We start from the raw sequence: 23,134 nt of genomic DNA on the forward strand, positions 1-23,134 counted from the left end.
AAGCAGCGCTTTTACGGGGTATCGTGAGCGAAATGGTTAGACCGAAGGTGTTGTAACAGAGAAATTACTTGAAATTTTGTTAATAATTGAAGAGTTGGGTAAGACCGAAGGGCTTGCAGTCATGGAATCAATGAAAGCTGCATAAGCACCCAAGGTATTTTGATGCAGTTACGAGGATTTGGGATTTGGAGAGAAATAGTGAGAGAATTGGAGGGATTGGGGAAGAGTGAGTTGGTTTGACTTGAATTGAAAGGATGGAAGGATGAAGTAGAAGCAACACTATTAGTGTTGTTATTTTGGAGGATGCAAAATGGTTAGAAATAGCAATGGAGGAGTTGGGATAATTTTGGAGGGTTTTGTGTTGCCAAGAATCAAGATGCAAACTCCTTGCATCCCCGGATTCACGTGTTTGTAATAATAAGGCTGCCCACCTTGGAACTTGTGAAAGACCATTTACAAGCAATTTGGCAAGCCTCTGTAGAGGTGTGTAAACCTGGAAGAAACACTTCATTGTTCATCAGATGCGGCTTATGACATTTTTTAAGCAAAAAACGAGACATATCTCACCTTGCTTCCATCGACGCCAAGCAATTTGGCAACCCTCTGTAGAGGTGTGTAAACCTGGGAACACTTCATTGTTCATCAGATGCGGCTTATGACATTTTTTACGCGAAAAACGAGACACATATCTCACCTTGCTTCCATCGACGCCTCGGAGTTCACAAGAATTGTAAAATAATCGAATAATATACTCCGTGCCGTCCCTTTTCTAGTTTCTAGTTTCTACTTTCCTGTTCTTGTTCGGTCCATTCGTATAACAAAGTTATTGTTGTTATCGGCTAACATAGCCATGGATGCCCAGAAGGCAGTAGACACCCCCACCACAACCGTTTTGATGCTTCCATGGATCGGCTATGGCCATCTCTCTGCTTATTTGGAGCTGGCCAAAGCTCTCTCAAGGAGGAACTTCCACGTCTACTTCTGTTCAACCCCTGTTAACCTTGACTCCATTAAACCAAACCTAATCCCTCCTCCTTCTTCCATCCAATTTGTGGACCTCCATCTCCCTTCCTCTCCTGAACTTCCTCCCCATCTTCACACAACCAACGGCCTCCCCTCTCACCTTAAACCCATTCTTCACCAAGCCTTCTCAGCGGCTGCACAACACTTCGAGGTAATTTTACAAACACTTTCTCCGCATCTCCTCATTTATGACTCTCTCCAGCCTTGGGCTCCTCGAATTGCTTCCTCCCTCAATATTCCGGCCATTAACTTCAATACCACCGCAGTTTCCATCATTGCCCATGCCCTTCACTCCGTTCACTACCCGGATTCTAAATTCCCATTCTCTGATTTTGTTCTCCACGATTATTGGAAAGCCAAGTACACCACCGCTGATGGAGCCACTTCAGAAAAAACCCGCAGAGGTGCAGAAGCCTTTCTGTATTGCTTGAATGCTTCTTGCGATGTAGTTCTTGTGAATAGCTTCAGAGAGCTGGAGGGGGAATATATGGATTATCTGTCCGTTCTCTTGAAGAAGAAAGTTGTGTCGGTTGGTCCTTTGGTGTACGAACCGAGTGAGGGCGAGGAAGATGAAGAGTATTGGAGGATAAAAAAGTGGCTGGATGAAAAGGAAGCATTGTCGACCGTTTTGGTGTCATTTGGAAGCGAATACTTCCCGCCGAAGGAAGAAATGGAAGAGATAGCACATGGGTTAGAGGAGAGTGAGGCTAACTTCATATGGGTGGTCAGGTTTCCGAAAGGAGAAGAGAGTAGTAGGGGGATTGAAGAGGCATTGCCAAAGGGGTTTGTGGAGAGAGCGGGAGAGAGGGCGATGGTGGTGAAAAAATGGGCGCCTCAGGGGAAGATATTGAAACATGGGAGCATTGGGGGATTTGTGAGTCACTGTGGGTGGAATTCGGTACTGGAGAGCATAAGGTTTGGGGTACCCGTAATAGGAGTTCCCATGCATCTGGACCAGCCCTATAACGCCGGACTTCTGGAAGAAGCTGGGATTGGGGTGGAGGCCAAGCGGGATGCCGACGGCAAAATTCAGAGAGACCAAGTGGCCAGCTTGATCAAACAAGTGGTGGTCGAGAAAAGCAGGGAAGACATTTGGAAGAAAGTAAGGGAAATGAGGGAGGTTTTGAGGAGAAGAGACGACGACGACATGATGATTGATGAGATGGTGGCTGTAATTTCCGTCGTGCTTAAAATATGAGTTTTCTTTGTTTACTTCATAAGATTATTATTATTATCATTATTATTATCACTACTACTACGTAGTAAATAATGATTTATGTTATGTGATAGAGTAAAGAAAGAAAGTATATTATTGTCGAATGTGTGATATATTTAAAGAAGAGTGGAAGACGCAAAATAGTCAGTAATTAATTAGTATTAATAATTAAAAGAAAAGTAAAAGAATGAAGTGAATTGAGTTAGAAGAAGCTGGTAACTAAAGCACAGAACATGGGTGGATGCGACACTTGAGGAGGCCACGTGTTTTCTTATGGTTGGAGAGTATCATGGATTTCCTCTTCTTCCTGCTGCCGCTCCCTTGCAGCATCGCGTCCGCCCGTCTATCCATATCAATAACAACAAAACAACACACAAATGCAAACATATTACCCACAACACAAGGCTCTTTCTATTTTATTACTTAAACACACAAACACGCACACACACAGACACACACACACACACACACACACACATTTACTTTCTTCCTATACTCCAACTCTTCTTTATTAACCCATTCTCGGACTAAATCATCTGTCTTCCTAAGTCCTAATACCTTCTAACTTTTACATTCCTCTCCCCCGGAAGCCCAAAGTTTGAACATATTATTACACATCCTTACCTATCAATCAACTACACTTCTACTCATCCGAACTCAATTTAGCATATAAAAAGGATCAGTGAAACAAAATTATTCTCAGGCAAAGGCAAGTTCATCACCAAAAAGAAGAAAAAAGGATGCGAAGTTTGGGAACAACTAAAGACAGCTATAACTTTCCCACAACCAAAATCTTCTGATTCGATCAACCAATTGTTCTAGGTTCATAGCATCATATGTAGAAAGAAATTTCAAAAATTAAAGAAACTACCGACACGAACAGCCATGCCAAACTACAGAAATCATTGCAGCAAAAAAAAAAAAAAAACAGGATACTGAGAGACAGTACCGCAAATAATGGAAACGAGAGACACCCAAACATAGATAGTAAAACAAAATGTCATATCATCAACTTATCTGCCCATATCCCTCTTCCTTTTCAAGCAGATTAAGGAGGTTTAAGGTTTCAGTTGATTGATTCTCACTTGGCCATCATGACTTTGACAAACTCCTCATAGTTGATTTGCCCATCGCCATCCACGTCTGCCTCACGGATCATTTCATCAACTTCCTCGTCTGTCAACTTCTCACCGAGATTTGTCATTACATGCCGGAGCTCGGCTGCAGAGATGAACCCATTCTGATCTTTATCAAACACACGGAAAGCTTCCTTAAGCTCCTCCTCTGAATCGGTATCCTTCATTTTTCTAGCCATCAGATTAAGAAACTCAGGAAAATCGATGGTTCCATTTCCATCAGCATCAACTTCATTGATCATGTCTTGTAACTCAGCTTCTGTTGGGTTCTGGCCCAGTGACCGCATTACAGTCCCCAGTTCCTTGGTGGTGATGCAACCTATAAAAATTTGAAAAAGATAATCATTATTACGAACCATAAGGCGGACTCACCATCTGATTTATCCTAAGCAGAAGCAATAACCATACACTAAAACAAAAAATTTAGGATAAAATGTGTTTCAGAGCTGCAAAATGGAAATTTCAAAGATCATGGAGTAACTGAGAATGACATAAAGTTCAATGCATGTAGCTGAAATATGTAGTTAGCATAAACTTCAAGTAACATAAATTATGATTATACACGTAGCAAGTAAATCAACTGCTGCAAGAAAAGAATACAATAGACCTATGCAACATAAATAAAACAAACAAAATGCAACTCATGTAATGAGCGTAAAGCTTGACATACATTAACAACCAATACATGTTAGTCTTTATTGAGTTAAACAACATGTGGCGTTGCAAATTTGTATGTCTTACCTTTTAGTTGAATATATGTCTTACTCAGTTGAGTTATGCTCATGTTAGTCCAAATACGTGTTAGACTTAAGTGTAATGCTTAATGAATTCAATGAAGCAGGTTATGATAAAGAACCAAGGGGGAAAAAGTAGTGGGTCCTTGGTAGGATATCTCAAAAATGTAGAATTGTATAGAGAAATTTTCTGCAAAAAGGGGTTGGAGTGTGAATGAGAGGATGTACTATTTTGGAAGGATACTTGATTGAGCAGTCAATCTTTACAGTTGAAATTTTGCAGCTGTTCTCAGTGACCCAACAGAAAATGTGTTTTATCTTTTGCTTCGAACATGGACTCTAGTTCTTAGAGAACCCAAGATGAAATCAGCTAGAGGATGCAATTGAAGAGTTTAGATGTCTAATTGAATAGTGGGTCCTTGGTCTCAATAGAAAATTGAAGAATCTAGAAGGTGATTCATCAAACAAAATTTCAGTCAAATACCTGGCAAAAGCAATTTCTAATTGTCCTATGTAGCAGATTTGGATCAAATCTTGTCAGTAAGTCGAATAGTCCTAGCTAAGTCAATATTTTCATGTGGATGGTGGGTAGAGTACCCAAAAAAAGAAGAAAAAAGTCTCAAGGTAGTTGTCTCCTACAGTTTGTGTTCTTCGTTTCTTAGTGGGAGAAGACCAATCTCGTCTGTCCCGCTCAATGTTCCTATAGTTGCAATTGTTGGTAACACCTCTTTGTGCTCATTGTTAACGGTTCCGGGCATTAGGTTCAGTTACCTTACAGACCAACGAAACATATCTAATTTAGCCCATGCTCAACAACTCAGGCTGGCATTGAGTGATACATAGGCAAACTTTAGAAAGAAAGAAAAATTTATATTTGATGGAATACGTAAAACCAATTAATGTTTACGGTATCGTTCCTTATACCGTAAACCGTCTGAAAACTGAAAAGGTACAGAAACGAAATGATCCACAGGTTATTCCACTGGCTGACGAGGCGCAGCAGTAATATATCAACTAGAATGCCATACAGAAACGTAGTGAATCATTCTCCAGATTCCAAACTATAATAGACAACTTATAAAGAACTATCTTCCAACGAAAAATTTCACATCGACATGCCATCCATAATTTCCAAGCTTTCTACCCGCAGAAGAGGTTGATCGTAATATACAATGCAGGAAAACAGAAACGGATCGAAAAAAACCCAGGAACACGAAATAAATAAAAAAAAAAACACATGGAAAGAACAAAACGAAACATTATTATAATCCTCGCAGAACACAATCAACGACAAAAAAAAAAAAAAAAAAGCTACGATATCCAAAGAGGTATGATAGATAGCAACGGCGATATATAAGAATTCCAGGAGCACAAAAATAGATCTAAAATGGGGGGGTCATGCATCATTAAAAGATAAAGAAGGATGCGAAATGGAGAAGGGATCTGAAAGAAGCAGACCATCGCCGTCCTTGTCGAACAAACTGAAGGCCTCCTTGAACTCGGAGATCTGATCGTCGGTAAGCTGGTCAGCCATGGAATTCGATGCGGGGAGGAAGGGGGAAACCAAGGAAAATAAGAAGGGAGAGATCCAGGCGAGGCGGAAGTCAGAATGGTAAAATCAGCGAAGGGCATATAAATAGGAGAATCATAAACAAGGAGGAGGTGGTGGATAAATTTAATTGTTTCCTTTTATTTATTTATTTATTTATTTATTTTGGATAAATTTTCGACAACTTTTTTGTATCATCTCATTCATTCAACATGCATTTTTAGGTTTCCTATTTTGAATTTCGACACTTCAACGACTTATATAGTTACATTACACATATATACCTTCTTAAGGAAATACCATATTTTATCTAACTGCCTATGCCACTTGTATTTTTATCTTTAATGTGATATTTAAAAGAAAAAAAAAAATACTTATATAGCCTATGGGTAGCCTTTGTGTGTATACATATTTAAAATTTAACACAATTAAAGTGAAATATGCAAATGTTTTACTTCCGAAAATCTACAACTTTGCAGATGATATCGACAGTCATAGAGGTCTAAATCAACCTAAACGAACATATGAAGAAGTGCGTCAACTGGGTAATGCAAGGCAGGAGACAATCGGTCCAATTGGACCTATCGATCTAACCCAATCCAATCGAATCAATTTTGGTATTTTTTCCCAGTTTTGGATTTCATTGCCACTAGTTTCTTTCATTTTTGAAGTGGAAACAATTCCCATAATTCAGGAGATAGAGATAGAAAGCGGATATGGGGATTTTAGAGAATGTGTGAAATCCATTGTTGTTTGGAGAGTGTTCGTTGTGGGGGAGGGAAATGTGTGGTCTCTTTCATTGATGTGAGTTTAGTGGAGGAGTTGGAGTTGGAGTTGATAGAAACCAAGAGGTGGCATCAGTAAGTTCGGCTGATGACTGCTGTTTCCTTAGGCCTCAACTGTGGTGTGGTGTGATGTGTACTTCTGATTTCATCATGGCTTAAATGGACACTCCCAAAAACATATGGGGTTGGAGTTCGAGATATACAGAACAGTTCATTAGGCGGGAAGGAAAATTTTGAGGAAATTTGCAGCTGGAACTTAGCACATTTTACCTTCTACGGTTCCTCAATGCTTCCTCCTGATCGCCTCCTATAACAAGCTGCCAAAACATTGGACATCTCATTTCCGGAGAGTTTAGGAACAAGCAATATTTTGCAAACTATTTGCTTGTACTACCTGTTAGCTCAGTACTAAATTAATTTCATATCTCATTTGCAATCAAATATTGCAAGGAAAAATCAAAGAAAAAGCTGATCCGCTCGCATACATTAATTTTACGAAACAGCCATTCGAGCTCACAAGCATCCAAGGCTTTTCTCTAACCATTTGTATGACTAATTATATGAAGAGGATAGAGGATGGAAAAAAACTTGAGCATGTTTGATCAAATTACGTACTTCTGAAGACACAAAATGCAGTTGCAATCATATCGTTACTGTTGCCACCCGTATTGTTGGTTCCGGTTTCCACCCATCACATTGGAGCCACGGCCAGTGCCAGAACTACCAGGATATGGACCATTCTGTGGGTAATTTGGAGCTCCCATGCCATAACTACTGCCACCTCCAGCTCCACCTCGAGGACCAGCACCTGACATGTTACCGGACCCATAGGGTGCAGCGCCTCGTCCTTGAGCATATTGATTGTTACCATAACCACCTTGACCACCACGACTTGAATGGTTGTATCCAGAAGGGGGATTTCCACCAGGATACCTACCAGGACCTGGGGGTCCACGAGGCTTTCCAAAATGATGGCTAGGTCCTGCAGCAACTGGTGGTTGAGACCCGTGAATTGGTTGGTTGGGTACCGGTCGCATGTGTGCATGTGCTTGCCCAGACTGCTGAATAGGTGGAAGGCGTGCATGCTGTGGGTGTTGCAACTTCTGTCGCTTTGCATTTTCTTCATGTTGTCGTTGCTGTTGCCGCTTCTTCTTTGTCTGGAACTCGTGTGATGATTCATACTTTGGCAAACTGGATATGAAGAAAACATTTAGATATGCATTGAAGATCAAATGGAAATGATGAGGCGTCAAAAAAAAAATACACACTTACCTCTTGGGGTCACAGGGTAATGGATCCGTCCAAAAGTACTCCGCATCCAGGGCATCCTTGGCAGATATCCTCTATATTTATTGTGAGAAAAGGTATAAGAGTCGAATGCAGATAAAGAAATCCAGAACCTGGATCAACTAATAATAGATACGAGGGGTATAGTATATTGAGTAGAGCATTTTGCAGTCTCTGGATCCCCTACCCCAAATATATATTTACATCCCTATGAAAGATCCTAATCACTCACGTTTCTATCTTATTTTGCATTCAGTCTAAAAATGCATATTCCTACCCACGGGTTACGGGATTATTAAAATACATACCACCGTTTCTTTCTCAGAGATCAGCACCGCAATAAAACTAAACTTCTTTTTAGTAATTTTTTCTCATAACCAAGGGGCCTAATAGCCGGTGCAAGCATTAGTTCCACCCATGCATGCAACCATCGGGGACGGTGCAAGACATCATGCTAAATTGTAAGAGCATGAGCATGTTTGGGATTCATGATTTGCCCCAAAATTATATTGAGCTGGAAGTGGTCAATATCTAGACAAAAAAAGATCGAAAAGGAAAAGGATAGACCAAAGTGATACCTGAGAAGGATCGAGAGTAATCATCTTCTCTAACAGTTCTAAAGCATGACGATCAAAGCTACAAACAACAAAATTATCAAAGGCATAAATGAGAATATAGGTTGATGATATGAATTACAATGCACTAAAAAAGTAAGGCACCAGCTGAACTTACTGCCTGAAAACTTCTCTAATACGTCTCTTCATTGGTCTTGTGGGCTTAAAATTGTTGTACCAAGGGATTTTAGAAACCCCGGGCCAATTGACTTCATCTGGAGCACCACATAGCTCAAAGATCTTATTTAATTGCTCCGGCTACAATAATTAACAAAAAGGCTTAAGGACGCCTGTTTTAACAAACTCATAGAACTCGACAATTCAAGGCTTTTTAACTTTTAAAGCTCGAGGTGCAAAAAAGAGTGAGGGCCCTTTTCAAAGAGGCACTACATATATATATATATATATGTAAAGAATTACATCATACATAAATCTAATGCAGATGTGAATATACATAAAAAAAAAACATTCACGATATTCAAGTGAAACTTGTAGGTAAACAAGGTTCAAATTTGACAGAAAGTTTGGGGGAGACGAAGAATGATTGAGAACTAGCAAGAAGCATATTTGTCATTCAAAATGCATAAATCCTATTTTGAGAAGTGGCAAAGACCTTAAATAAAGTCGTTTCACAAAAAAATTCGGCAGACAATAACCAAGTTTACTCTGTTCCAAGAAAACTGCATTGGTAATTACACTACATCATAAACTTATGGCCATAAAAGGTTTCAAACCATTTATAACCTCGAGAGTCAGGTGATTCCAAAAACATACATTTAATATGCCACACATAACAGACCGACATAAAATCAAGAAATAAACTACTTTTGACTACAATAAAAAATAGAAGGCCCCAAGTAATTAATTATATTTGATAATTTATAGGTATCTGCAATTTGATTAACAGTCACTTGAAGGTAACTGCACCAGTAAAAATGACCTCATAATTATTTCATTAGTTCAGCAATTGTGGAGTAAGGTTTAAACTATTGGCCTTTTAGAGTGGTAAAAAGTATCTTATTCATTAAGTTATACTCAGATCCACAAGTAGCTTAAAAAATAAACATTCAGGAGTACCATCATGAGGAAATGACAAATTTATTACGAAATTACAACTCATGCATATGATGTGGACACCACATATAATAATGAAAACATAGGACAACAAATGTATCAGAATTTAAAGAACAAACTAAAATAGATCGCAAATCTAGTCAACTGAAATTTACTTTTGCCCAAACAGAATGAAAATGAACAGTTCGAGACAAGAGATTAGTACAATATGACCGTTTGAACTTGGTGTGAATATAATACAGTTATTCATTTACTTAAACCATAAAAAAAAAGAAAAAAAAAAAAAAAAAGAAAAAAAGAAAAAAAAAGAAAGCATATTACGACAGTATTGAGTCTCCTCTCTTTTCAAGCATACAAATTGCATAGAAAAGCCCCTACCTCATCCTTCCCAGGGAATATTGGCTTCCCATGCAGAAGCTCTGCAAATATACAACCAACAGACCACATATCTACAGCTGGACCATATTTGGTCGACCCAAGGAGCAATTCAGGAGGTCTGTAAATTAATGATAATCAAAAGTATGTGCAACCAACAACCTTTCAGTTCAAGGCCACAATTCTAATAATTGAAAGAAGAGTTATGTGCATATGAAAAATACAGAGAAATGTAGATGATATGACAAGAACAAGTTTCTGCAAGTTAAATTCGAACTTTTCATGATCAGCAGAGCTATCTACCTGTACCATAAGGTAATGACACGATTTGTTAGATTTGCATTGTGATCGTTAGAAAATGAACGGGCAAGCCCAAAATCTGCAAGCTTCAAATTTCCTTCATTGTCAATAAGCAGATTTGAGCCTGCAGCAAAAACATGAAATCAATTAGCTAGACAGCAAAAAAAAAAAGAATAAGAAAGAAGGGAAATCAATAAATAGTGACTTTTAAGTTACCTTTTATATCTCTATGCAGTACTTGATTTACATGACAATAGTGAAGCCCGGTGAGAAGCTGCCTCATGTAACACTGTCCAAAAAAACACACCCACCATGATTCACATATGCCAAAATAGCTATTGATCACAAAAAAGGACATGCATCTTTTTGGTTAGTACCTTGATTTGGGGAACTGAAAATCTCATCCCCGGACGATCAGCAAGACCTGTCAAATCATGATCCATGTACTCGAAAACCATGTAGATACCACCTTTGTACTTGTTACCATCTGCAGATCCAGATAAGCTATAGAATAAGATGAACTCATTCCATGCATTTTATGCTACAATTTAAAAGGGAAAGGTTGCACTGATGCAACTAAATTCTACTAAAATGAAAATGACAGTTGTATGGTATTGAAGCCTAATGCTGCAAATGAAGATAGAGAACATGCCTGGCTTCCCTTGTTCATCCTTCTCAGGACCTGGAAAAACACACCAAAACTTATAAAATTGTACAAAATGAGGCAAAAAAAACCCCACAAATCATGTAGTGTAAGTCATAACAAAGCAGGTGACATGTTAAATGATACCTGGAGATGTCACAATTTCTTTCAACTTGATTACATTTTCATGATGGAGTTTCTTCAGAATTTTGATTTCTCGAATGGCAGTAATAGGGAACTACACGGACAAATGAACTGAACGTTACATAACTGAACAAGCTTCAAGCTTAAATACAAGTTCAACACTAACAGAATATTTCCATGGCTGGTACAATTATGTCGTAACAGGCATTGTATGGCTTCAGCTTAAACAGAGTGATCACACAAATTTTTAGAATTTTAAGTCTACAATAACCAGCACTAGCAACTTAAGTATTCTTGTAAAAGGGCAAGGTTAACAACAATGCTTACAAACAAATATGAGATGGTAAAATGATAAAGTGAATAGGAAGCATACCCCCTCCCTCTCATTATCCATCCGTATTTTTTTCAGCGCAACAATTTCACCTGTTTTTAATTCTCTGGCCATGTAAACTTGACTGCAAGCACAAAAGCATGGTAGCACAAATTACTCCATACATTATGAGCAACTAAATTGACATTTAACTATCAACTAGAAATAAACGAACATCAAATTTGAGCAGAAAAGTAATTAAAATATTCAAATAATGTGAGGGGAAGTTTTCATATTACCAATACTGTAGTCTGAAGCATGCATACAAATCATATCAAAGTGAGGAACCCACCCATAGAGGAAATTTTTGCATGCCTATAACATGAGCTATGTCGAAAGTAATATGGACGAGAATGTAGTTGGGAAGCTAGAAGGAGCATCGTTACCCTTAAGTCCATGTGATATCGGTTCGTTGATGGAAAAAAAAAAAAAACTTTTTTTAAGAAGGCCCATTATCTATCTACCTGTCTGTCTTAACATTGTATGATTTTCAATATAAGAAATATAGGTTAATAGAGACACCAGAATGTGTAAACAGAAAGATATTAAAGTATCAGTTCAAATCTGTCACAACATCTTTCCCAACAGGCATTCTTCTCATCTTCTTCGACCAGAAGCATTAATTCAATGAAAATGCAATTCAAAAATATACCCACGCGTGGGAAGCAGACAATTTGACATGAGATACACAAAAGAAAAAAGTTACAAGCTTGAGTTCCGTTGTTTTCATTTCATAACTCGAATTCTGGTACACATGAACTACCGATAAATTCCCATCCACGAAAAGCATAGATGAATATATCAGTAAATAAATATAAAAAATAAGAAAATAAAAATAAAGAAACGATTATTGAAATTAACCGCGAAGAAAGATTTTCAAATCCCAACAAATGATAACTAACACAGCGGATTAGCAAAATAAGGCGGAGAAGGGTATAGGCACAAATAGCAGACCCATAAGTGCCTTCACCAATCTGCTCCAGTTTTTCAAAGCAATCGACACTTCTAGATCCCCACGAAGGGGGCTCGTTAACGTTGAGCTGCCCTGGGGCTGTTACAGCCATAGTCTTCCCTTGAACGCGTACTCTCCTTTCCCTGAAAACCCTATTTCCGGATCAAATAATCAGCCATCCGAATGTAGACATTAAGCGTAGAAAAGAAGCGATAACGCAAATATTTCCAGCTTAAAATGTAGAGCGAGAAGATGAAACCAAAATTTATGAAGAAAAGAAAGTGGGTATGACCTGAATTGGGAATTGGGGTTAGGAGTGAAGGGAGCCGCCGGAGAGCTGCAGATTAAAGACGGGATTGAGCAGTTCCGTACGCACCAGATTTCAAAGCATACGTATGAGTGAGGAGAGTGGAGCCCTGTGACAACCTTGGCACCAAAGATTCACCCTCTGTTTGGAAGCCTCAGAGTGGCGGCGTGAGGTTGCAGCAGAGGGGGATTGGAAGCGGAGAAAAGAAAATGGCGGCAAGGAGGGAGATGGGAAACAAGAAAGAAGTCAGAGCGGCTGCAGCAAATATCAGAAAAAGGAGATATCGGAGAAAAATAAAATGCGAAGAGGGAGGGTTTTTTTTTTTATTATTATTATTATTATTATTATTATTATTATTATTATTATTTAAGTGTTCTATCAAGAGTTCCCTTATTCTTTAAAAAAATTAAGGTATTACCCTTTTAACTTTATTAAAATTTAAAACTAGTTTAAAAAATATTCATATAAATTCTTTTAAATTTGGGATATAAATTAGGATTTTTGAGTACTGTAAAATTAAAACTTGAAACAAATATTTTAACAAAAATAAATAAAAAATGGAAAATTAAATATGGATGTAATTTATCAAACTCTTGGCTCATTATTTCCCGCGCTCAACTGACAGAGTGGTTCATCAGTTTAGGGATTTGGGAAGTCTCTCTTAGAATTCTGAGAGAGCAATGAGGGCAGAGGTGCTTTAGAAATTTGAGGGTTCTGTTAACCGCATAAGGGATTGGTGGCTTTTTGTTGAATTATTTACTTTTGTTTTGTTGTCGCTGTAGTATTCGTTAACAACAAAAGGAATTGGTATCTCAGGTTGAGAAGCAATTGCACAATATCCAGGTGGAATACCCAACCAACATTGCGCCTCTTCATCTGCAGTTCAAAAATCAGGTTTGTGTTTGATCAATACTACCTTTTAGAATTGCCCGTTCTACTGAAGTGTGATGCCACCATTGTTGTGAGTCCATTCTTGTCAAAGTCGGCTCCATATTTGACTGAACTTGCCTTCTCTGCTCTTTTGCCTTGTAAGTAACACTAGTTTCTGTCACCAAGTGCTATAAGCCTACTGTCGACCACAACATTCTTCACGTTTGTCATGCTTCTTGGTGGAAATAACTCCTTGGGATGACTTTATGTGAGTGCCATCCTTCTTGCATTTGGGTTCTGAGAATGGAGTTTCTAGTGTAAGAAGGATGAGTGGCAGTAGGTGCTTGGAATGAGGTGCTGTTATTTTCATCTAGTTTCATGGACCCTACTCTAAGTTTCTTTTTGATGTCCCGTGTCAAAATTGGCACCTAAATTCTTCTTATACACACATCTGGAATGTATAGTGCATTACACAGTGTAAGCCAGAAGTAAAAGTTCTTCTTACCTCTCATGGACTGTAGCACTAGCAGTAGTTCTCCGTTCTTGTCCTCCATACCTAGAAGAAACGAAACTTGTAGACAAATTTTCATACTATCTCCATTCATTACTTGCCATAACAGTAGTATCACATTAGTATTTAAGAATGATGTGGGGTCCTTGAAATAAATTATGGTAAAAAAAAAATATCGACCAAAGTTGTCATCAAATAGAATAGAAGATATTTTGCGTAATTACAATCAGATGCTTCTAAACTAAGATGTCTAAATGGTGAAATCAAATTACATCCCTGTGGACAAGTCAAAATAACAGTGACATGAAAGGAAATCATTATGCTTAAAGAAGTCATAATTGGTAATGAAGCTTTAGATGGTGGGAAAGTGTAAGAGAAGGAAAACAAGAACATGGCTGCCTGTTTGTCTTTTTATATAATGCTGATTGCATTTGTTATTCTGAAGCTGATTCGCAATATGTGTCAGTTGAAGCTACAACTGCTAGGAATTTAGAGGAAAATTAGTGTATCTGTTTTCAAGTACTTTATTTTTAAAAAGTGTTCATTTTGTCCCTCCCTTTTATTTATATAGTTACCTCATTTCTTGAATAATGTACGTTTTCAAGATGACTTAAAAGGACAAAAATTAAAATATAAGGTATTTGGGACCCTCAAAGTGAAGGGATGGGTCCAGAAAAGGACGTAGCATGTGAGAGGATGCTTCGCTATCTTAAATCCCAAGGGCACATAATGGCCTTAGCTTTGAGATTCCGTGCTTTGCTGTCATTGTAAAGCCTCTGTTCTAAACCTTTTTCCTTTCTCTTTGAACAGAATCCAACCCAAAGTCCCCATTCAGCGAATATTGTATTCTCACTTTCACTTTCCATTATTTTATTCCTCTTTCTTCATCGAAAAGGCATTACCATTTTGTTATTTAATATCACTTCTCTTATTATAATTTAACTCAAAACAAAAAATCAAAACTCACCGACATGTCGTATTATTATCGTCTTCTTTTTTCTTTTCAATATATAGAAAAGCTTACCATTTTATCTTTCGATCGACAAATTTCGAAAACAGACAAGTTCAGATGGGTCAGGTCATTAAATTAATTATAAAAAGTAGGTCAATGATAAAATTAAAACAAAATGCGAGGGTCTTCCAGAAAATATTCCTACCTTTTTGCATGGACGCAAGTCGTGGTTTCTTCACATTCTTCATTCCTCTGTCCTCCTTGCCGTTTATGCGTCTAACCTTCGTCCTTTTCACTCCTCTCTCTCTCTCTCTCTCTCTGTAAAAACTAGAAACCCCATTTTTTGAAAGGCAATTCTATTTCTTCTACTTGTCTATCGCTTCTCTCTCTGAATGGGATGATTCTACCATGTGGGTCTTCTCCAAAGTCCCAGCTTTTCTTTGCTCCCGTTCATGGCTTTCGTGTCCTCGGGTATGCTCCCTACTGCTAATTCTTCTATTTTCTGTCTTTTATGCTCCTTTTTTTCTTTTGTTTCGCATTATTTGGAGTTCGTTTTAGATTTTTGGATCGGTTCTTGATTCTGTGTCATGATTTTCGATACCAGTGAGTGAGCTTTCGCATCATTTGAAGTTCGTTTTATCTATTTGCGTTTCCTTTCTATTTGAACTTGCAAATTGGTGGGGTGCCCAATATTCCCAGTATTTGAGTTTGATATGCTTTTCTGTAGATTTTATTTGCTCCTATGGATTTTCATTGACTGGATTCAATGTTCTTACATACGGAGTTAAATCCATTGTGCTGAGGGAAAAAGTATATTTTTAGTTCTGGTGGCTCTCTCCTGAATCTTCATGGACAGTCATCTCTTCCCTTGATTTTCACCCTTTTAGGTCTCATATCTTCAGTTCGCTAGTGGCTCTCCTTTTCTGTTCAATTCTTTCTTTGCTCATCATGCTTTTCTATGCGACTTTCTGTCCGAATTCTCCTGGATTCTATTTGATTCTCACTCGAACTGCTTGCTGTCCATGTTCTGGATGTTAGAGCAGCTTTCGTAACATTTTAGTTGAGGGCGGCGAGTATGTTTTGCACTGTTTTCTCAACTCTACTAGTTATTTAGCTTGATTTCTTACTTTATGGAAGGGGTGAATGGTAAATGCTTTAAGAAGGAAGCTCTCCTCTAATTTCTTTTCCATCGTTGGTTCTCTCATTTGCGACCTCCACAGAACATCATCATATCTATCGATTTAAATACATCTTTTCAGATCCTCATGTTTGCCCCTCCCAATTCAGTTGTTCTGTTTCTCTCCCTTGCTGTTAAAAAAATCGATGTTGGCCAATAATGCGGTTTATGTCGCCTAAAATTTTCAGTCCAGAACTCTCATCTTAACCCATGATTTGTACATTGTACATTCTATTTTCCAGTGTTTTCTCGGGATGTTAGTTCTTTTGTACGCTTATCCCCATTACAAAATGTTAGCTGCTCACGCTTCCTTTTGGCATGTCCATTTCTTTCATAACTTCGAATCAGCTGACATTAGTGAAAGTATTTTGTTAGCTAAGAGAGCCTCCTTGATTCATTTATAAACACCTTGTTTTAAAATCAGTACTTGTCAAATATCAATATTAGAAATTTCAGGGGAGACTGAGGAGTGTAATTGAATTTAGATTTGGAATGTTCTAATTTCTTAGAAAAAAAAACTTTTTTATTTTACATTTTCTTGATCTGTTGATTTAATGGGGGTGAGTGCGAAGTTTGAGAATTTGGTTGCTAATCAGTTGGACATCTCAAGAAAATGATTTTAAGGAAAGAACATAGCATCTTTGTGCAGTTAGATTTTATTTGCTGCTTCATGGTTTCTTACCATATTATGCTTGATGTTAATTTTCAGGATGAGTATACTATCCAAGTTCTGTTCTAAGAGGGGTATCCAGCAGTAAGGTCTTCAGATATGGGAGCCTCGAGTTCTAAAGTAGAGGAAGATAAGGCCCTGCGACTATGTCGTGAAAGGAAAAAGCTTGTTAAGCAAGCCCTTCATGGAAGATGCACACTTGCGACAGCCCATGCTGAATACATTCAGTCATTAAGATGTACTGGGACTGCTCTCAAGATATTCGTACAACCTGAAGGTCCAGTAGAATCTCCCTTATACCATTCCACTAATGCAACTCCTGAGCCCCTTGCCTTTACTGAGAAATCAGTATCCCAACTCTCATTTTCCTCTCCATCCTTCTCACAACGTGTGAATACTGTCAGCAATCTTTCTCCGTCACCTTCTCCTCCTACATCAAGTCAGTTTCAGGCAAATCATATGCAATTCAGGGGTAGTATTTCTCACAAGGTTGAAGAAAAATTGCCCTCACCCGTAATTGGAACTATAACTTCATCAGACATTCCACCAAGTGCCACACGTCAAACCTTTGAAAGACCTCAAGCACTATCTTTTGAAGGCTCTTCTGCACCTCAGGAAGGAGCTTGGGATTACTTTTTTTCTTCAGATAATCATGAATTTTCTTTTCAAGATGGGAGTGGTGTGAATAATGGAGAGTTTGAATTTGAGAATGCTGGTGGCTTAAAATACTTTAAGGAAGCGGATGGAAATTTTGAAAATGGAGATGGAGAAGAGAAGGGTTCGTTACATGGAGAGGAGGAATCTCAAAACTCGGAGGATGAGTTTGATGAACCTGCTTCAGAAACTCTGGTGCGCAGTTTTGAAAATTTTAACAGGGTACACAATGATGGGGCAGCAAATACCTCTCCTACTATGCATACTGTGAAAACTGTAGCTTCAGAGCCTGAGTTAGTGAATCAGGGGAAGAACCACTCTCCTGGTTTGTCACCTTTAAGAACCACGTCTTCAGTAGTTCCGTTTACATCTGTTGTTGGCAAAGCAACTGAAAAAGAAGATAGTATTGAGAATACAGCTGTTCCCAAGGACTTCTTTTCAAGTATGAAAGAAATTGAAATTCTCTTTATAAAAGCTTCTGAATCTGGTAAAGAAGTTCCAAGAATGCTTGAAGCAAATAAGTTGCACATACGTCCAATATTTCCTGGAAAAGAAAGTAATTTCTTACTCTTTCCCTCTCCCTCTCCCTTTGTGTGCACTCGCATTACACTCAATGCTTTTAGCTTAAGGTGAAGTTCTTATATTTGGTTGTAATGTCTTAATTGATAATGTGATGTACCCATACAAGAAAGGTATTGGGATTTACCTTAAGCCTAATGCGGTGATGTTGCTTCATGATTTGGTATGGTTCTTTCATTATTTCAAAGCTGCAGTTAAATTATTTGGAGCAATTGTGTACTGATCAGCTAGGCAGCTGATTTTTTAAATTGTAATTTTTTTAAAGGATCTAGATGTCTTAAAGGATTTTCTCGTGAATATCCTGTTGAAATATTTTAACTGGATTGGTTTTCCTCCGGTGCAGACCAATCATTATCATCGACATTGTTGAAGTCCTGCTTTTCATGTGGAGATGACCCAAGTGTTCTTCGGGAAGGTATAAGCACCTTTGTTGGTTTGATCTTCATACATTGTGAATTAAGTCCGTTTATCAAGTATCTAGTTCTTTGGTTGGTTTGGGAGGTCCAAACTCTCTTTATTAGTTAAGCTCATGAGGTGACATAACTTGTCAGTGTTTATTTGTTGAAATGCCTGAATACCCGATGTTGATGACTTCTAAATATTATTTCAAATGTCTATAACAGTCTGTAACTAAACTTGAATGACATCCATCCTAACTATGCTAGAAGTTACCTGTTTAAGTATGAAGTAAATTAAGATTAATGGAAGTACTCTACTTCCATGAAGTAAATTAAGATTAATGGAAGTACTCTACTTCCTTTCCTTGGTTTCGTACATTAATATGAAATGTTTTGGGGGTGTGAGACTCTTTTGCTGTAGATAAGTTGATTGTACTCACCAAACATAGGCTAAATTAATGCTCAATTCTCTGTATTAAACACTATACCAAATGACAAAGTTCAAAACCCTGACAACGGATGGAAAAACCAAGGAAGGAGGGCTAGAGTAAAAGCCACCTAACAGTTATTGGGAGGTCCAAGGAGCAGAATAGACATGCTGACAGTAAGCTACCCAAACTCAGAAACCAAGAAAAATGTCAACATATTATAATACAAATTCTCCCATTCCTAATTAGATGGGATGACACTGAAAGAAGACGAAAGATCAACCAACTATTTGGTAATTATCCGAGGAATATTACATCTAATGTAGGTTTTACCCACGCAACTACTATGTAAGGAAATGACACTTTTGAGCTTGGCACCAAATAGCCTTTTACCTCGCTAAAGCTGAAGATGGAGAGAGAAATCTTCCTCTTCTGTTCCCGCCTTTGTTTCTCTGTCAAATACCTCTTGGTCGATCGTCTTTAACCATAGCTATATTAATTTCATATTTGTTTATCTAGAAAGCATCTTTTGTTTTATGATGTAAGCTGCAAGTTTTGTGGCATTTTCAGGTTTATTGTAGAATTTCCTTAGTGCCTTGTGTTTATATTTGATATTTTTCTATTTGTTATGGAACCTACTCCTGCATCTCGCTCATCCAAAATGTAATTAGGGTTGCATTCTTGTTTCTTTCTTTGCAATTTTGTGGGGCATTTGATTTGAGAGGAACAATAGGATCTTTGGAGAGATTAAGAAAACAGGTGAGGAGGTTTGGGTGGTGGTTAGGTTTATGCCTCATTTGGGTTGGAGTTCAACTCCTTTTTGGACAGGCTTTTCTTCGTGTACCCTTGTATATATGTATTTTTTTTTCATTTCTCTCACTGAAAATGTGGTTTCGTGTACACTTACATATATACATGTGTATCTCATGTTATCTACATACATTACATACACATAATATATATCTGTGTGTGTGTGTGTGTGTGTATGTATGTTTGTCTGTCACTCAAGGTGATGGAGAGCTAAGCCAAAAAGGGGCTACTTTTATTACCTCTGAAATTTTGGGTACAAACGGGAGCTCTACCTTTATATTTATATATAGGTTCAGTTATAGGTGAAGGTTTAGGTTACAAATAAGTACCAAAAGTAAATGATCCTACTAACTAATCCTTAAAACCTAAACAAAATGAAACCAAGACATTTGCAGCTTTAAGTGAGAATTGAAATGCCTTGTCAATAGGACCTTTTTTATTTTTTATTTTTTCTTTTCCCACCTTTAATTGAACAAGGACAATTGTGCATCGTCATTTTCTCATTTTTCATCATTGTTATTTAGAGCATTATCGGTGACAGGAACGTTATGTTGATTTAGTGCTGAGTTATGTTTATTGGTTCTTACTATGCTTGTTGCTAAACATGATGGGTTGACAAGAACAACGAGCAGTCCTTTTGGCTTAAGTAGTTTTCTTGAATGAGCATATGAATATGTGATGCAATGAAAGCAGCGTTGTTTTTCAATGTTCTTCTGTGCCATTGACTTGTATATGTTGAATCAACTTGGGACATACAACTAATTTTCAAACATGCTGGTCTTGTTCCCACGAACTTCATTGAGATGCATATGTAACCCTGTTGAGATATTTTATGAGCCCACATTTCTATATTAATAAGCTGTGACTGGATGATAATTCTAGTCGATATCCAACCTGTTCTCGTGTAACTCTCCACTATGATATCTTCATTAATCAGTTGTCGTTCTTTGTGTTATCTTAGAGCCAGTTCAAACTGCAACGAAGTACTTAACTTGGCATAGGACGGCATCATCACACTCCTCTTCATCCAGAAATCCTTTGGGTGGAAACTCAAAAGAGGATGTTGAAGACCACTCTAGCAACTTATTTGAGAACTTCTGCATGAACTCAGGTAGTCATGCTTCAACCTTGGATAGGCTGTATGCATGGGAAAAAAAGCTCTATGATGAAGTCAAGGTACTGCGGAACTTTTAACCTGTATCATTGATTATCCTTTTAACCATTTCTACTATTTTGTGCATCTTTAGATTTCAGAAATGACTTGTCGTGTGAAGGTAAGTTCTTTAACATAGGTTCTGTTTTGTTAATTGCAGGCTAGTGAGATGGTCAGGAAAGAGTACGACCTGAAGTGTAAAGTGCTACGGCACTTAGAATCAAAGGAAGTGGGTCTACCAAAAGTTGATAAAACACGAGCTGTTATCAAGGATCTACATTCCAGAATCGGAGTGGGAGTTCATAGAATAGATTCTATATCAAAGAAGATTGAAGAATTACGGGACAAAGAGCTCCAACCACAACTTGAGGAGTTGATTGAAGCGTGAGTTTTCTTTTTTGCTACCATCATGCTTGGTTGGTTTGGCACAAGTTCATTTTAGAATATGCACATTCTTTGTTTGCAACATGTAGATATTATATCTTTACATTTGGAGATAAGTAAGTTATCTTGATATGTTGGCATAGTATTTATCTTTAGGTCATAGTTTTGAGGATTCACCACTTTGCACTCTGTGTTTGGACTATGCTAGGTTAAGTCGGATGTGGGAAGTGATGTTTGATTGCCACAAGCGTCAACTACAAGTCATCATAGCAGCGTCCTCCCATGGCAACATGGGAATCTCAATACAGTCTGAAACAAGGAGGCACAATACCATCTATCTTGAAACCGAACTCGCATCTCTATCATTAAGTTTCATGAAGTGGATTGCAGCGCAGAAGTTGTATCTGCAATTGATAGATGGGTGGCTTCGCACATGTGTGTCTCTACCTCAAAAATCAAAGGGAAAAAGAAGAACACAAGCTCCATCCATCAGAACTTATGGACCGCCCCCTATATACGTTACGTGCAGTGTCTGGTTGGAGAAGATTGACGATTTACCTATGAAGGAGGTCATAGATTCGATAAAGGACTTGGCAGCTGAAACCACCCGATTTTTGCCACGCCAAGAGAAAAACTTGGGGAAGGAGAAGGGGAAGGGGAAGGTTGCGAAAAATCTTTCAATCTTAACCTCCTTTAAGGGAGACAATGACAGTGAGTCATTGGGCAATAATTTGTTACAAGACGAAGCGTCAGAGAGGTTGATCTCTGGTTTTGATCATTTCAGGTCGAGGTTGGTTAAGTTTTTTGAAAACTTGAATAACTTTGCAGAGGCTTCTGTGAAAATGTATGCAGAACTTGGGAAGACCATCCAAGATTTCAAGAGTAGTTACGAACAGTGGAAATCCCAGAGACTAGAAAAGTAATCAGGAGTCCAAGTATGGACGAAGAATGCAAAGGTTTTAGAAGCGAGTCAGGAGGAGAAGGTCACAGGATTTGTATATGGAAAACATAATAAAAAAGGCTGTTCTTTTATTACTGAAACTGTAGCAGAAAATAAGGGAGGAGCTGGTATGCAATCAGCACACATACATATAAATAGAAAGATAAAGAATGATGTTGGAAGGTGTAACTATGAGTGTTTTACATTACACGTCAAAATGAGTCAATTTGCAGAGTTACATTAAGCATTGTATAGTTTTATTCCTCCATAAACACAAGGACACATCCTTCACAGGTTCATTCATATGAAAAGCTTATAGCACCATTCGTTCTTATTAAATTACTTTATTTATTGTATTCTATAGATCTATTGTATTTTATAGTGTATTTTATGGATTAGTGTTGCATTGTCAGTCAATATCTTCATTGTATAGATTAGCGTTGCATTGTCGATCAATACAATTCAAGCGGCTCAACAGATAAAGTACCAATTATCATCCTATAACTCGATAGTTTGATCTCCTATCTAGTAATTGTTGAACAAAAAAAGAACGTTGCGTTGAAATATTTTCTTCATTTTTTTGTCAAAATATGTGTGTTTAATTTGGTTCCTAAACTCTAGATAAGTTTAAATTTTAAATAATTTCTTATAAATTAGAAATTTTCAATTAATCTCTCAAGATCCTTTCTTTTCTTTACAATTGCTTAACTTGAATGAAAATATATCAATTTGAAATGAGTAGGTCACACTTGTTAATTGTATTGGATATTTCTGTTTTTTCTAGTAAACATTTAATATTTTTAGCTGAACTATAAAAAAAAAAAAAAAAAAAAAAAAAAAAAGATGTTTTCAAAAATTACTTATTCAAAACTTGGTTTGGTTTTTTGAAACGATAAAAAAAACGTAAAACAAAGAAAACTAAGAAAGCAAATTAAGAAGAAAAAAAGAAAAGGAAAAAAAAGCGGGAAGTAAACAGGAAGAATTAAATGTTGAAAATGGGAAATAAAGGAAATGAAAACTAACCTGGATGGATAGTGTTTGTAACACAGTTTCACGCAACTCCTCCATCACTTTTGTCTTCACCGTTACCTTCGTTACT

At 37.6% G+C, this 23,134-nt stretch overlaps 4 protein-coding genes across 5 annotated transcripts; 2 read left to right on the top strand and 2 right to left on the bottom strand.

Moving 5' to 3' along the window:
- The first annotated feature begins 735 nt into the window (after positions 1–735).
- On the top strand, positions 736–2,269 carry LOC111777212 (mogroside IIIx synthase-like). Its single transcript, XM_023656693.2, has one exon. The coding sequence runs from the start codon at positions 851–853 to the stop codon at positions 2,219–2,221; it is 1,371 nt and encodes a 456-aa protein (XP_023512461.1). The 5' UTR covers positions 736–850; the 3' UTR covers positions 2,222–2,269.
- Positions 2,270–3,015: 746 nt separating this feature from the next.
- On the bottom strand, positions 3,016–5,733 carry LOC111777214 (calmodulin-7). The gene is made up of 2 exons (XM_023656695.2): positions 5,568–5,733; positions 3,016–3,694 (listed from the first exon to the last, which is right to left on the bottom strand). The coding sequence occupies exons 1-2, from the start codon at positions 5,641–5,643 to the stop codon at positions 3,321–3,323; spliced, it is 450 nt and encodes a 149-aa protein (XP_023512463.1). The 5' UTR covers positions 5,644–5,733; the 3' UTR covers positions 3,016–3,320.
- Positions 5,734–6,899: 1,166 nt separating this feature from the next.
- LOC111777210 (cyclin-dependent kinase C-1) lies at positions 6,900–12,817 on the bottom strand. 2 transcript variants are annotated; one of them, XM_023656692.2, is made up of 13 exons: positions 12,495–12,817; positions 12,205–12,345; positions 11,254–11,335; positions 10,884–10,974; positions 10,746–10,775; positions 10,471–10,580; positions 10,310–10,382; positions 10,097–10,217; positions 9,797–9,914; positions 8,463–8,602; positions 8,309–8,366; positions 7,716–7,786; positions 6,900–7,634 (listed from the first exon to the last, which is right to left on the bottom strand). In XM_023656692.2, exons 2-13 carry the CDS (start codon positions 12,312–12,314, stop codon positions 7,094–7,096), a joined length of 1,545 nt encoding a protein of 514 aa, XP_023512460.2. In that variant the 5' UTR covers positions 12,315–12,345; positions 12,495–12,817; the 3' UTR covers positions 6,900–7,093. The 2 variants fall into 2 exon arrangements, with proteins under 2 accessions (XP_023512460.2, XP_023512459.2); XM_023656691.2 differs by having other exon boundaries at positions 12,205–12,354; positions 12,495–12,816.
- Positions 12,818–15,047: 2,230 nt separating this feature from the next.
- Positions 15,048–22,374, top strand: LOC111777209 (bZIP transcription factor (DUF630 and DUF632)). The gene is made up of 6 exons (XM_023656690.2): positions 15,048–15,313; positions 16,729–17,899; positions 18,266–18,337; positions 20,520–20,734; positions 20,872–21,095; positions 21,304–22,374. The coding sequence occupies exons 2-6, from the start codon at positions 16,789–16,791 to the stop codon at positions 22,016–22,018; spliced, it is 2,337 nt and encodes a 778-aa protein (XP_023512458.2). The 5' UTR covers positions 15,048–15,313; positions 16,729–16,788; the 3' UTR covers positions 22,019–22,374.
- The last annotated feature ends 760 nt before the right edge of the window (positions 22,375–23,134 follow it).

Source organism: Cucurbita pepo, chromosome 16, assembly GCF_057944985.1.
Source record: "Cucurbita pepo subsp. pepo isolate OVF chromosome 16, ASM5794498v1, whole genome shotgun sequence".
In the NCBI taxonomy this organism is placed as follows: domain Eukaryota; kingdom Viridiplantae; phylum Streptophyta; class Magnoliopsida; order Cucurbitales; family Cucurbitaceae; genus Cucurbita; species Cucurbita pepo.